The following is a 14,413-nucleotide window of genomic DNA, read 5'->3' as shown; positions in this document are numbered from 1 at the left end:
GGGAAAGAAATTATAGAAATTATACTTTTATTTAGCAAGGATGCTTAAAATTGATCAAAAGTGATGATAAAGGCATTTATAATGTTACAAAAGATTTCTATTTCAGATAAATAGTGTTCATATCGATATCGGAATTATATCGTACCGACCGAAATTAAGAAATATATCGTGATATCAATTTTGGCCATATCGTCCAGCCCTAGTTTAAAGTGTAGTCTTGTTTAACATTATGTAATCTTCAAAACAAGTTGGCAGCAGAAATCACAGAACAACAAAATTATCATTTCATGTTAAGTAAATGAATAAACTTAATTTAATAAACACAATTTCAATATTCATATGGATTCATTTGTAAGTCTGTAAAGTTGTTCATGCGTAAATAATTTACATTTTAGGTGTTGTCAGTACATCAGTATTGGACGTTTAGATGCTGTTAATACGTTAATGTTAATGTTAATAACACTGTTAATGACGTTAATACGTCAGTGTTGTACGTTTCAGTGTCTGTGAAAAGGTAAGTAAATGTACGTTTTGTAGAACCACATTTTACGTAAAATACATACGAATTCTCATGAGATCATGTTGGACTATCAGCATAGAATCTGGTCTGCATTGCAGTTTATTCTGTGGCCAAGAACCTCCCATTTAGACAAGAGTAGACTGTTGCTGGTTTCCAGTGTGCCTACTTACACTATGCCCTTAAAGTATGTACTCTTTTGGTGAAGAAAAAGTACACAATTTTGAGTGTGTAGTGGAAAGTAGGCTTTGGAACATACTTCACTATGACATCATAGAACTGCATCTTTAACAGAGCTCTCTGTCTCATAGTTACATGCACCGTGTCACTGTTAAATATTGATTATTAGTAACTTAAACCCCTGTATTGAAACGTCACTTAACCGTCTGTTACGCACATCGAACATGTTTGTAGTTCTGAACCGAATCCTTCACCAAAGCACAATGGATTGTGAGCAATATTAGCCTAATAATTTGGCATACTCTTTTCAAAAAACTATGCTTTGGGACTCACTTATTCCAATCTCACATACTATTTAGCATGGATAGTTTGAACATTGGGACACAGGGTGTTTGACTGATGTGTAAAGCCAAGTTTGTTTTGTGCCATTAAAGGATGGGTGTCTGTATTAGGTTAAAGCAAAATAACAGAAGTTTACAACAACAACAAAAATAATAATAATAATAATAGTGGTGCAGAGCAAACCATTGTACAGAAAACGCTCAAAAATAGTGGAGGTGGAAATATCTGTCTGTTCAAATGTAATTATTTTGGTATTTCATAGGCATAGGTACACACACACACACACACACAAACACATCGGTTTCCATGTTTTATGGGGACATTCGATAGTTGTAATGATTTTTATACTGTACAAACTGTATTTTCACTGTATTTTTATGATATATAAGCTTGTTTCCTCATGGGGAACAAAACAAATTTCCTCACAAGTTAAAATATTACTGGTATTACTATTACATTTGGTCCTCATAACATATGGAACACCAGGTACACACACACACACACAGAGGAATGCTGGCTTCAGTGATAGTTTGCTTATTGACCCAGAACTGAACATCACAGGGGGAATAAGACATCCATTGTGTCAACGCTTTTCCTGATACCCAAAATCCTCAGAGACGTTTGTGCAGTTGTAAGAACTACAGGTCAAATAGTATTAGGAGACCTGAAACATCAGTATGATTCATCAGATTTCATCTTAAATTTAGTGATTTATTTTCAAAATAAATCCTTATGAGCCCACAGTGATCTGATATGTCTAAACGTACAGCATGATCAAACCACTGCAGTGTGATTCATCCATATTTTGGACAATATATTTTAAACAAATGTTTATTTAAATTAGCGTTTTCAGTCAAGTGCTTGGTATTTCTCAGATCAAAATTCTAAAAATTTGTTCAAACTCCACATCATCTAGTCCCTTGTGCAGATCAGTTTTTCATGCTTTTGAACAAATTGAAATGCTTTGGTACATTACAATTATCTGCTGTTTCCTAAGTTATATTTTCTACACATTTCTATTAGACTTTTTTGGTAAATGTGTCTTGAATTGATGAATTGTGCAGGTGAATCTTGAATTTCACTAATGAAGGGGAAAGTAAAGCGTTAGCTCAACCAATGATCAGTCAGTTCTCTAAAATAGCACAAAGGTGCATCTCATGAACCTTCAACCACATGAGCATGAAACAGCTGTACCGTGTACCATTTGAAAGGAATTGTGACAGAGTAAAGAGCTACGGTACCGGTATGTAAACATCTACAGTATGTGCATACAGTAGCTACTTCACAGCAACATTTTATAGTGATATGTAGTACAGTAATAAGTGAACCGTACCGAGCCGTACCATGCAGTGGAAAAGTGCCATAAGAGTGACTTGTGTATTTTCAATAGTTGTCATCCAAACCACATCCAATAGTTGTCATCAGGACCACTCACTTTAAACATCGGATGAAGTGATTCTTTCTCTTTAATACCGATGATGCTGGATCATTAATAAATTAGTCATGACAAAAAAATGATGATATCCGATGTATTTTTCCATGAGCGATTATAAGGTTACCTAGCTTGTTTGGTAGCTTGTTTAATACCGTAGATTGTTGGATAGTAAGTCACCCACTACAACTAACACGGCGGTAAGCCTGTGTGTGAACTGATATTAGGCTAATATTGTAGATCTACCGATGTGTTGGGTTTTGCTCAATATGATGTTAAGTGGCAGATGTGGGCTTGCTGCAGTTGAATATCTAAATAAGAGATGTCCTCAATCCCAGACGAAACCTAAAATACTATGTGGAGGACGCAAAATAATTAAAGAATTATAATATGAAAACGTGGTGAACCTATTAACCTTAAACACGGTCTCCTTTCTATGTACACATGCTGTGTACACTTATCTATCCTTACAATTACAATTTTGGCTGTATTATTTGTGTCCCCTTCAAAAATTACTCTTGAGAAATTTTATGTTTATTGTCCCCCCTTCTGTTAGACGAAATTTACGCCCTTGCCCATAAGGAAACAAGCTTAAAAATAAATCATACAGAATGAAGTTTTGTGAAAATCTAAAAATGCAGAAAGTTTTGTGTGAGGGGTAGGTTTAGGGATAGAAAATACAGTTTGTACTGTATAAAATTACATCTATGGAATGTCCCCATAAAACATGGAAACCAGTATGTGTGTGTGTGTGTGTGTGTGTGTTTATGTATTTGTGAAAAAAACATCAGACAAATATCCAGTTGCAAACTTATTTAGTTTATTATTTCTTATTTGTAATAGTACCTGCATTAAACCTACTTTAATTCTAGTAATACATTCACATTTATATGATACAGTGTACATAACAGTAAATACATGTAACATTCAGTATTGTTTCTTCCTGCAGAACCTGTGTCCAAATAAACCCAACAAAACATCTGCTCACCATCTCATGCTCCTCATACTCATCTCACAAAGCTCCTCTACCAAGTGCAAGATTCAGTCTCTGGGTATTACGGGTTTCCGATCAACTCCATGTCCAACAACTGAGCATGTGTGATTGTCAGAGACATCCATCTCAGAGATATGCACTGTGATATTGTGTAACACCACAAAAAATATTCTACAGATAAATTGAAACCAAAATGGCACGTTTGTCAAATAATCAAAAGGATTTTATACAAGAAAAAAATGGCAAAAGGGTATAAAGTTTGAAGAACAGTGGCAAATCATGTGACTTTGGGTTTATGGTTGCAGGATTGTCTGATATTGCCCTACAATACCATAAGCCTTTCAGGCTATAAACACAAAACAAAAGCAGTTATCACAAACAGAGCGAAAGTATGTACATACTGAAAAAAGACCTGATATTAATCTCAGGAATTTGTTATACAAAATGTATATTATACTTTGTAAGTGCTACACTCTAATCATGTAGAAAAACAAAAATCATTAAAAAAATCACGGTGACACTTTATAATAACTTTCATTAATAAATCATTAACAAACATTATATAATGCTTAATGGATCATCAGTTCATATATGTTCAGATCAAGCACTTATTGGAAATCTACACATGATTTTAACAGATGTTATGCAATGATTAAAAGCTTGTGTTAATGCACAACACTTCTGCTGCTATTGAGGTGTGATATGGGTAAGGTTAGGGACAGGTTTGGTGGTTTGGGTAGGTTTAAGGGTTGGTTAAAGGGTCAACAGTGTACAGGGGTCAATTTGATTATTATAAGGGAGCACGGTTCAATCTGTTCATATTGTATTGTTTTGATAAATGAACAAGTAGTTTCTTTTTTTTTTTAAATGATTTGTTTTCCCCTGTTTATTTATGATTCAAGGAATATCCTGTTTTAATGATATACTGAAGAGCAGTATACTAATATGAGTGTTGAGGCAATAAAAAAAATTTTTGCACCAAAATTACAATCTGTTATGTCTTTAGCAAGCATTTAGCTAAACTTAACCAGCCACCCTTTACACAAACCCTGTTACATTATCTAAAAGTCCAATACCCGTAAAGATACTAAATGATTAGTAATTGTTTATAAAAATGTACAAATGATTCAGTTTCATCTTTACATTGGCTACTGCAAAAACATGAACAAATGATTAATAAATGATTAGTAAAGATGTGCCAATAGGGTCAATTCAGGTCTTTCGGGACACTTTTTGCCATTAAGATGACTGCTCATAAAGGTATTAATGATTAGTAAACATTTATAAACATTTGCAAATGATGAATAGTTTCCACTTTAGATTGGGTACTGCAAAACATGAACAAATAATTAATAGATTATTTGTTAAGATGTGTAAATAGAGGTCTAAACAACAAACAAAGACCAACGAATGAAGATCATATGAACTGAAAGTTTACTGACATTTGTAAGCATTTCAGTTTACATTAAATAATCATATGTTAATCATTAGGTAATGTTTAGTAAGTTCATTAGTAAACATTAACAAGGACATTATCTCATATGTGAATATATATTAACTAATGATCTGTTAAGCATTATGTAATGTTTGTTAATGATTTATAAATGAAAATTATTATAAAGTTTTACCAAAATCACATCCAGAAATGGAGAATGCCTTCATTTAAAGATACAAATTACAGCGTGTTTGCATTTTTCCAAAAAATGTATGGCCAAAAAGTTGAAAACATTCTTTCCTCAGTATTTAGGCTGACCGTAATATTCAGAGATATTAATAATGTATGCTGCTGCATCGCTTTTCAAACTGAATGAACATCACAAGAATCTATGAATACTGACAATCATGCAGCTAGAGAATTTTAATGTTGTTTCATATCTTTTGCATAAGTACATCAAACATTTCTCCCATCTCTGACCATCTCCCATCCTTGTAAAAAAAATTGAGTTCAAATGTCTGTGCTGGAGAAGTTCAGAAGATCAGCTAGTGCTTCCTGCATCCTCCATTATAACACTCCATTATAAGGCCACTGATATAGACAACATAGAAATAATATGGAACAGTGACAGATGGGCAAATCTCCACACAAACCCTGAGACATTATAAAGCCCTGGAGATTTCTTTTGAATTGATTTCGTCCTGTCATCTAAAGACAACTCTATCCTATACCAATGACAGTATTTAAACCAAATATATCAGTTGCACAAATTGTTTCATTGGATCGCTTCAGTTTTTTGGTATATCCATATGCTGCTGAATCTTAGAGTCTAACATAACAATAAGCAGAAAATATTTATATTCTTTGAGATGTTCTCCTAGTTTCTATGTCCTTCAGTGTTCCCAAACTTTTTGACCATTGAATGTCCAATCATCCCTAAACTTCTCTGATATATCCAGGTTTTCCATGACCGTGGGAACCCTGAATTATGCCTTCAAAAGAGTCGCTTTTAATCACCCTAAACATTCATATCAGTCATCGGTTAATCTTATGGGGATGCTTGCTTCTTTGGTGTGTGTTAATGAGCGGATATTGTGTCTTGTGTCTTTAACATTTTTCTATCTGGGTCACAGACTGCATGGCCAAGCGCTTTTGTCATGGTGATGACCTGAGCCAGGTAGTGACCAGTGTCACATTACCGCTGTAATAAAGAAAAAAAGTGAAAAAACTAAAAAAAGGAAATTGCTATCATCTTTCAGCCAGCCAGACCACCAGGATGACAAAACCTCCTGCTCATTAAATCCATCTAGAATGTTTTGAGTCACCTGCCCAGATTTAGACAGAACACTGATAAAGACAACGTAATAAACATACATCAGTGGTGTCTTTTTAGGACCCTCACTAATACGATTGCACTAGGTTTAGGGTTCCGAACAAACTTGGGCAAAAATTATACATCAATTACAATTTTTGCTATAATTTTTCTCAAAATTTGAGCACAAGACTAGAATGGTAGATATTTGGGGTTTGGCCAATAAACAACCACCCATGGGCAAATAAACTGCAAAAATCTAGTTTACCTTAAGAATTATTATACACTTTATTTACTGAAGGAAATAAGTTGTAAAAAGGCAGAAATTTATATTTTGACCTACATTAAGTAACATTTTGGCTTATGTATAAAGAAAATATATTGTTTAAAAATGGTATGATATAAATAATATTTTAACTTTGCATAAATGTTTTTGTGTGATGATCAACAGTAATTCAAAATGTAAAGTTCGAACCAAACCATAAATAAATTTGGCTGTAACAAATTAGAGTTGTTGTTTTTTTAAGTCGATCCAAATTATAATGTTTTTCAGTGTAGTTTGACACTTCTCTGATGTTTCTTTTCTTCACCATTGCATCGCTCAGCAAAAAAAAAAAAAAACTCTCTTAATCTCTCTGTTACTGGCACAACAAATGATAAGATATGGAAAATACTAGACCTGGTTAACCAAGAAATGCAGTTGATTACTCATGTCAGAGTCATTTTATAGACCCATGATAGCTTTGAGTTTATCTATATGCCAGTATACTTCTAAGCTGACATTCAAATATTCATATTTAAACCACAGAAAATATTGAGTGCTACACAATTTTTTTGTCCAATCCAATGCTCTCTATAATGAGAATGTCCCTCTCCCTAATAACTGACAATAACAAGTAGTAAATCAGGGCTCAAGGTTTAGTTTACAATCAAATTAAGCAAAAAATCTGACAATAGTGGCAGCATAAATCTAGCTTCTTTAGCTCACATGACACAGAAAAACTGTCAATTTTCACAATTTCTACAGTCTTCATATAGAGCGTAGTGATTTCTCATTCATTTTTCTATGACTGATTCTTCTCATACTGTATCTGGTTGTATTTAAAGCACAGGAGCACAACATCTACTGTGTACAAGTGAGGTCAGAGGTCAAACTCTGACAGGATATAATCAGTGGATATGGTTTGTGGTAATGGTACACTCAATGCATAGACAATGACTGAACTGGCCATATTTGACATATCAAGCATATGCATTATGGATGTTACATAGAGGTTCCTGTATAGAGGCAGAAAAATGGAATTAAAGAATGCTAAAAAAAATAAATAAAAACATTTAAACTTATACTAAGGAGGAATAATCTGTAGGCTAAAGCTGGATGTGGTGTGTAGTTTGTATAGTCGTGATGCTGAAATGTGTTAAATATAAAATGAATGATTTTGATTTGATGAGTCTTTTATGGTGAATTCTCTTCAGGAAAGACATGAATATCCATGTTCAAGCCCGTATGGCTTTTCTCAAATTAAAGGAACATGCAAACTATATTTACTAAATTGTGCATTCGTTGAACACAGTTTGGCCATAATCAAGGGTAAAGGGAAACGCCACTTCAGTCTACAGCCTAAAGTTAAGGATATAGTGATACATCAACTTCACAGGTGATACATCAACATCGAAGTATGCTGAAGGCAATGTAAGGTGTTTATTTCGGCATCTACAGCATGGGAGCATGTGTGTGTTTGCAAGCTGTTGTTTTCTCATACGGTAGATGTAGCAGTTGGTTTAACTGTGATGCTCTGCACGATGTCCTCCCTATTGATCTTCTTCAGTGCTGTGAAAAGTGCATCAATGTTAGCCGAATCCTGACTCGCCCAATGAGACAGAAGGGCCTGGATGGGCCTCTCTTCCTGCTTGAAATTAGCAATGTGCTCTTCTTTGTATCCAAGTAGCCCTGCCAGGCTGCACCAATCAGTTTCCTCATTGGCTCCTGACTCCTCCCCTTCACATGTACGATTTAGCAATTTCTCAACCTCCTCCCGTGTCTGTAAGGGCATCGACAGGGCCGAACCTCCATATATCTTGACCACTAAAACAAAAAGAATACATTTTTTGTTTGTAGTAGTGGTAGCAGTTATAGTAGTGATATAATCGTAGAAATTATATAGACATAACCACCATGCAAACCACACAAATGCATGCTAAATATGTAATTCTGTCATGTAACTGTCATGTAGACAGTGCAGCCTGATAGGTTTAACCTAAAATTTGATTTTAACAACTGTACAACTTAGATTGTAGCTTAAAAGTTCTTATTTATTTATATATATTTTTTAAATAATTTACAAATAAACAATCAAACTGTTGCATTGCAGTAAACAAGCTTGCTTGCTCAATATTGAAATAGTCTGGTTCAGTATTTGCTGTAAGCTGATCCCACAGAGTTCCTCTGAAACCCTCCACCTCCCCCAGCTCCACCTGTCTAAGAGCCAGATTTACTAAACAGGGCAAATTAGCGTGAGATCGTAAATCCCATAAAAGTGCCAAAAGGAGTGGAAAGTTTTTGTGGGCAATCTACTATCAATGAGCAAATTAAAGAACACAGACAACCCAGGCTAATTTCCATAATGATCAACGCAAACTACCAAGAGCAGAGCAAATTCGCATCTATCGCAGCCATGTGAAGCTCAAAATTGGTAAAGACATCCTCAAGACAATTGACTTCGGCAAACCTTTCTAAATCACATTGTATTATTTATTTAAATATTTTCCTCCCATAAATTTGGGGTCTGAAAGGGAAACTCCTACAAATGCATATGCAATAAGGTCAGCAGCAGTAACAACAGCAGCTTGCATAGCAAGTACACCAAGATCATCATATCTGTTATATATATATATATATATATATATATATATATATAAGGGTCTGTACCTGTATGTAGAGGCCCCTGGCCCTCCTGTAAGCTCTGACTGTCCACTGAGATACCACTGTCACTGTGGAGTTTCTCTCCCTCAGGAGAAGGGGTCTGACTGGGGTTTGCACTGCACGCTCTGTTATTGCCTCCTTGCTTGTTCTGCTTACAACTGTTCCACCTGAAAGATATCAAAGCGAACATCAGAAGCTTTTATTATCACAATCAGTATTAATTTCTAACCTAAAATTGAAGTGTGACATTTCTACACCACTCTTCCGCCCCCTGCCATTGTTCAGACAAGCTTGTCCCACCCAAACACCCCACTGGCTGAGCCAGAAATGGAGATATTGGACCACTCAAACAAACAATGATTTCAAAGCACCAGGATGTTCATACTCTGAAGGAACCAAAGCGGGTCTACACCCCACAGCTGTGTGTGTTAATAGTTTATGACCCCTTTCCCCCACAACCTCCATCTATGTCTGCTCAGAAAACTATCTTCCTTATTTTAATTTTTATCTTGTTATCAGTCTGCAAAAACATGTAGTTATTATTTTTCATATTTGCATTTGCTGCCTTGATTATTATATTGCTAGATTTGCTTAAGGCCTTGAATGTGCTTCATCAAATCAGAAATGAAATTAATAAATGTTTTTTAATCTGATCTGAGGTCAGTGTCTCTGTTTTACTCCACATAATAAACAATGTGCTCGTGATGGATCAGATGGAAGAACAGCCTAGAAGCATTTTTTCCTTACTTTATAAAAATAGATGAACTAAAGCCTACATAGCTGTACTGTAAGCGGAGATGAAAACAGCTTGGGGAGAGAATAATTCCAGTCCTCCTCACCGTTTAAAGATGATGAAGGCCACCAGGCCCAACAGCACTGCAGCCAGTATGGAGGTGTAGATGGGAATGAGGTTTTCGCTCAGCACAAGTCTCTTCAGCCCAGGGTCAGCCGTGGTCACGCTCTCCATAGGACTGTCAGGAGGAGACTTGTCTGTATACGAGACAACTGATGGAGCAGGAGAAGAAGAATAAGAGGGAGAAAAAAAAGGAGGAAGAGAAGGTGTAACGTATGGAAGAGGAGAATAAGGAAATCTTGAGGTGTTAGGAGGATCTACATCTATTGGAGAAAAGAGACAAAGACAAAGAAAAAGATGCAAAATCTGTTAGTTGCTTAAAAGCTGATGTGAATTGGCATGAGAGATTTCTAAAGCAAGTTAAAAACGCATAACAAATCATGCAGTTGTTATTTAAAAGGAGCCACATAACCATTCATGAAACACAAGCAGAACAAATTTCTACGGGAATTGCTTACTTTTTTTAAACAATTTAAATAAAACTGGTTTCAGAAATGATTTACAAAGAAATTCTCATTGCAACTGTTGCATTAAGAATTTTCATGCAAATCATTCATAAAACCACTTTTATGTAAACTGTGGTATTGAATTGATAGTTGAAGTTCAATACAATAAAAATTAACAGTTTGCACACAAACTCTTTCTGCTTGAATAAGGCCAGTTGTGTTTAAGTTCCTTATTTACTCATCCTCATATTGTTCCAAACATGTATGCACAAAAAAAGATATTGTGGGAAAAAAAGTGTTGACCCCATTGACTTTTATTGTATGGATGCAAACAGTTGAAATATTCTACAAAATTCCACAGAACGTCATACAGAAAAAAAATTATACAGGTTTGGAATGACATGAGGGTGATGACAGATTTTAATTTTTTTGGCAAGTTAGTTATAACAGTAACAGACCTTGATATGGAATCTGTATGCACAAAAAGCTCATTTCCACAGAATTGGCGACGTGATTGATTACTAAATATTTTAGATACTTTGATTTTCTGTTTTCTACTAAAAGAGTGTAGAAAAAAGTGTTGAAAACATTACCAGATTCCATTTAGGTCTAGTCATAAGTTTCTAAAACAATCCCAAAATAAAAAGACACAAAACAGCCCAGAGAATATTGTAAAATTGAGTAAAAGCACATTAGAACTGAGACTGCTTTGTTCTTGACCCTGTGAACTCTGTTCGCTGGCAATCTAAAAAATGATTCTTTTGATTTGATTATCTTTGATTCAATTGGGGGCCGTAATAAACAGGCTTTGTCCTGAGTTAAACCTAATGGACACTCAGCTAGTGCAGGAGACTGTGATTAGATTGGAGAGGTAGAAGTTCGGCCCAAGTAGGACTGGCATCTCCCCGGGCTACTGCGCGCGTGCGTGTGTGTGTGTGTGTGTGTGAATGGGTGGTGTAAGTTATACCATAGACAGATGGACAGACACATTGAAGATCATCAGATATTCTGGCTGTAGGGGGATGGGGGGGTCATTGGGGGTTTGGTTTGGGGAAGGGCCATGCTCCAGGGAATGTTGAGTATGGATTTATTGATCAAAGTACTGCAGCATGGAACATTCTGGAGGGAATTTTGGACATGTGAGCCAGTTTTGTGGCACGCTTAATAATTTACCTCATTCATTAAACAAAAGCAGAGCAAATTTCTGAAACAGTATTGTTGCAGGAATGTGACAATTTACATAGTAATTTTTACAATCAATTTAGACAGAAATTGTGATTAATGAATGTGAATGAATGTGGGTGTTCTTACCCAAATGTCACTACCACGTGTTGTTGGTGGTAGCCAGGATGTTGCTAAGATGATATTTAACGTGTTAATATTTAAAATGCGGCAGTATGCAGTTGCCATAGTGTTCCAGAAGTATTTTCCCTTTCATTTTTTCCATAGGAATCTTTAAAAGGTCTTTATTAAGAACCAACCAACCAGCTATGAGGTGAATCACAATATTGCAAACTCTGCAAACTTTGATTTGAAGCAATAAATAAATAAATAAGAAAGAAAGAAATCTTCACATAAACTATAGATTGTATAGGCATAAACTATAAATGGAATATAGATGAATCTTTATTTAAGCTACAAATGTTAATCAGCAAGCAGAGCAGTAAGTGATTTCTCTTTTTCTTTTGTTCTTTGATTTACATCAGTGACAGGTTTTCAATTTAAAAGTGTCTTTTAAACCTGATGCAGATGGCGTGGACCTGAAACACATTCGATTTTCTCCCAACTCTTTACAGTTATTTAGGACATTGGTTATATAAGACATTTAAGACAAGGTCACTCGCCAAAACTGGGCATTTTGACACAATTTTTGTGTTTGTGTCTACTGAAGTGTGAAAGAGAACTCAGTGCTCTACTGGTGTGCAGTGGCGGAACTAAAGTTTTATACGTGGGTTGGCCTGGAGGTGGCCAAGGCTACTTCAGGGGGTCCATAGACCTTGAAGGAAAATTAGTGTGTAGGGGAGAATGGGGCACAACCTAACACTTTTTAGCTTTCTCTCATTTTTTATGTGTAAATTCACTTGAGGTTCAAAGTATTTTATTATTTTTTTTCCACATAAATTTCACATGTTTAGTACAATTAAATGGTCTTATTTCATTAAGACAATATATACTTTGTGTGTGTGTGTGTGTACCTGTTTTTCTATTCTGGTGGGGACTTAAACCTGAATACACACAGACTCATGGGGACTCGTGTCACGGTGGGGACCTAAATTGAGGTCCCCACGGGTAAACAAGCTAATAAATCACACATAATGAAGTTTTTTGAAAATCTAAAAATGCAGAAAGTTTCCTGTGAGGGGTAGGTTTAGGGGTAGGGTTGGTGTAGGGCAATAGAATATACGGTCTGTAGAGTATAAGAACCATTACGCCTATGGAGAGTCCCCACAAGGATAGCTGACCAGACGTGTGTGTGTGTGTGTGTGTGTGAAAAAGGGAAATGTGACAACATGCCCCATATGGACATTGTAACGGGTTGCAAAATGTCCAATGTTAATTTATACTGTGACTCAACTTCCTTAGAAGTTCTTCAGGAAACCTAAACCTGATGGTAAACCACTTACTTCAAATGTGATGCACACCAGATGAAAAGCACCAAGCCACCATGTTCTCACATTCAAGGCAACATCCCAACATTTAGTCACCAAATCTAATCACCTTACAGGCAAAATGTTCCCTTCAAGAATGAAAATAATGGCATTGATGAGTTTTGCTGTAAAAACAGCACAAACGGAAAGAGTTATATTATTATATCTCTCTATATGGCAGCAAGGACGCTGAGCTCCGCGATTCTTCTATTGTTTTTGTTTGTTTCTTCTGTGTTTTGTCATTCTTCTTCTATAAGTTTTACCAGAGACGAACTCCTTAACATTAAGCAGCACATCCCAGACAACATTTTTTATATAGTACATTATTCAATTTTTCTTTTTTTTATTATATTAGTGTTATATTACATCCCTACTGTGTTATTCCTATGTATGTCTGCACTATCATGTATGTCTGCACTATGTTTGTACTTTCTTCTACACTGGAAGCTCCTGTCGTCAAGTCAAATTCCTTGTGTGTGTAAACATACTTGGTAATAAAGCTCTTCTGATTCTGATTCTGATTCTGATTCTATATGAAGCATAGACTTTATTCAGTCCACAGAAAGACAAATGTATTCTTGAAAATTGTCTATACACACTCTTCCAGGCTAGGGTGAAGTCGTTCATTACATACACACACTCTCAAATATATGAGAGGTTATAAGAAGCCTAACTCAATTCCGTCATTCATTCGCAGTGCTTCACGGGAATGGGTGGATGGGCTAAAATGTTCTTTTGGTGCGATTTGCTTGTTTGAATTATATGATTGGTTGAGATTTCTCTGCATAATCACAGGTAATGTAGTTTCTCACTAGGATCTGCACTGTTAAACATGGTTATTTAACTAATACGACAAAATAATGCAGACTGATGGCTTCAGTAAAAGTGAATACCGTCAGTTAGCAACTTCATAGCTCACAGTAGGTCTGTCTTTAACGGTTTATGAATTATTGTTCAAAATATTTTCCCTTTGAAGAAAATTTATTTCCCTATGAAGAAAGTGATTGTGATTTTTACAGTCTCTTTAATATACTGGTCTCTAGTTTCAGGTCCCTCTTTCAGTGTAAGAATGTGGGATTTTTATGATTTTGTTCAAATCACTGACCTTAAAGGGTCATAGGATGTCCATTTTCCACAAGTTGATATGATTCTTTAGGGTCTTAATGAAAACTCTGTAACATAGTTTGGTTAAAATTTCTCAATGGTAGTGTAAAAAACACCTTTTTTACCCTGTCAAAAACTGCTCTTTTCAGGTCACGCAGTTTTGTAGCATTTTCCTTTAAATGTTAATGAGCTCTGCTGACCCCGCCCCTCTCTTCCAAGCTGCTCTC

General features: G+C 35.6%; 1 protein-coding gene across 1 annotated transcript in view; it reads right to left on the bottom strand.

Annotated features, from left to right (window-relative positions):
• Positions 1 to 6,655: 6,655 nt before the first annotated feature.
• The window catches only part of LOC107753306 (tumor necrosis factor receptor superfamily member 16-like), a 36,188-nt gene continuing 28,430 nt past the window's right edge, over positions 6,656 to 14,413 (bottom strand). The window contains exons 4-6 of the mRNA XM_016569438.1: positions 9,975 to 10,251; positions 9,142 to 9,302; positions 6,656 to 8,298 (exon numbers count right to left, since the gene is read on the bottom strand). Coding sequence (XP_016424924.1) covers positions 7,970 to 8,298; positions 9,142 to 9,302; positions 9,975 to 10,251 — 767 coding nt within the window. The 3' untranslated portion in view covers positions 6,656 to 7,969. The remainder of the gene's footprint in view (positions 8,299 to 9,141; positions 9,303 to 9,974; positions 10,252 to 14,413) is intronic.

The sequence above is a fragment of the Sinocyclocheilus rhinocerous genome, unplaced genomic scaffold (genome assembly GCF_001515625.1).
Source record: "Sinocyclocheilus rhinocerous isolate Xijiao unplaced genomic scaffold, SAMN03320098_v1.1 scaffold1763, whole genome shotgun sequence".
Taxonomy (NCBI): domain Eukaryota; kingdom Metazoa; phylum Chordata; class Actinopteri; order Cypriniformes; family Cyprinidae; genus Sinocyclocheilus; species Sinocyclocheilus rhinocerous.
The sequence above is the reverse complement of the archived record's forward strand: the minus strand, read 5'-3'. Positions and strand labels throughout refer to the sequence as shown.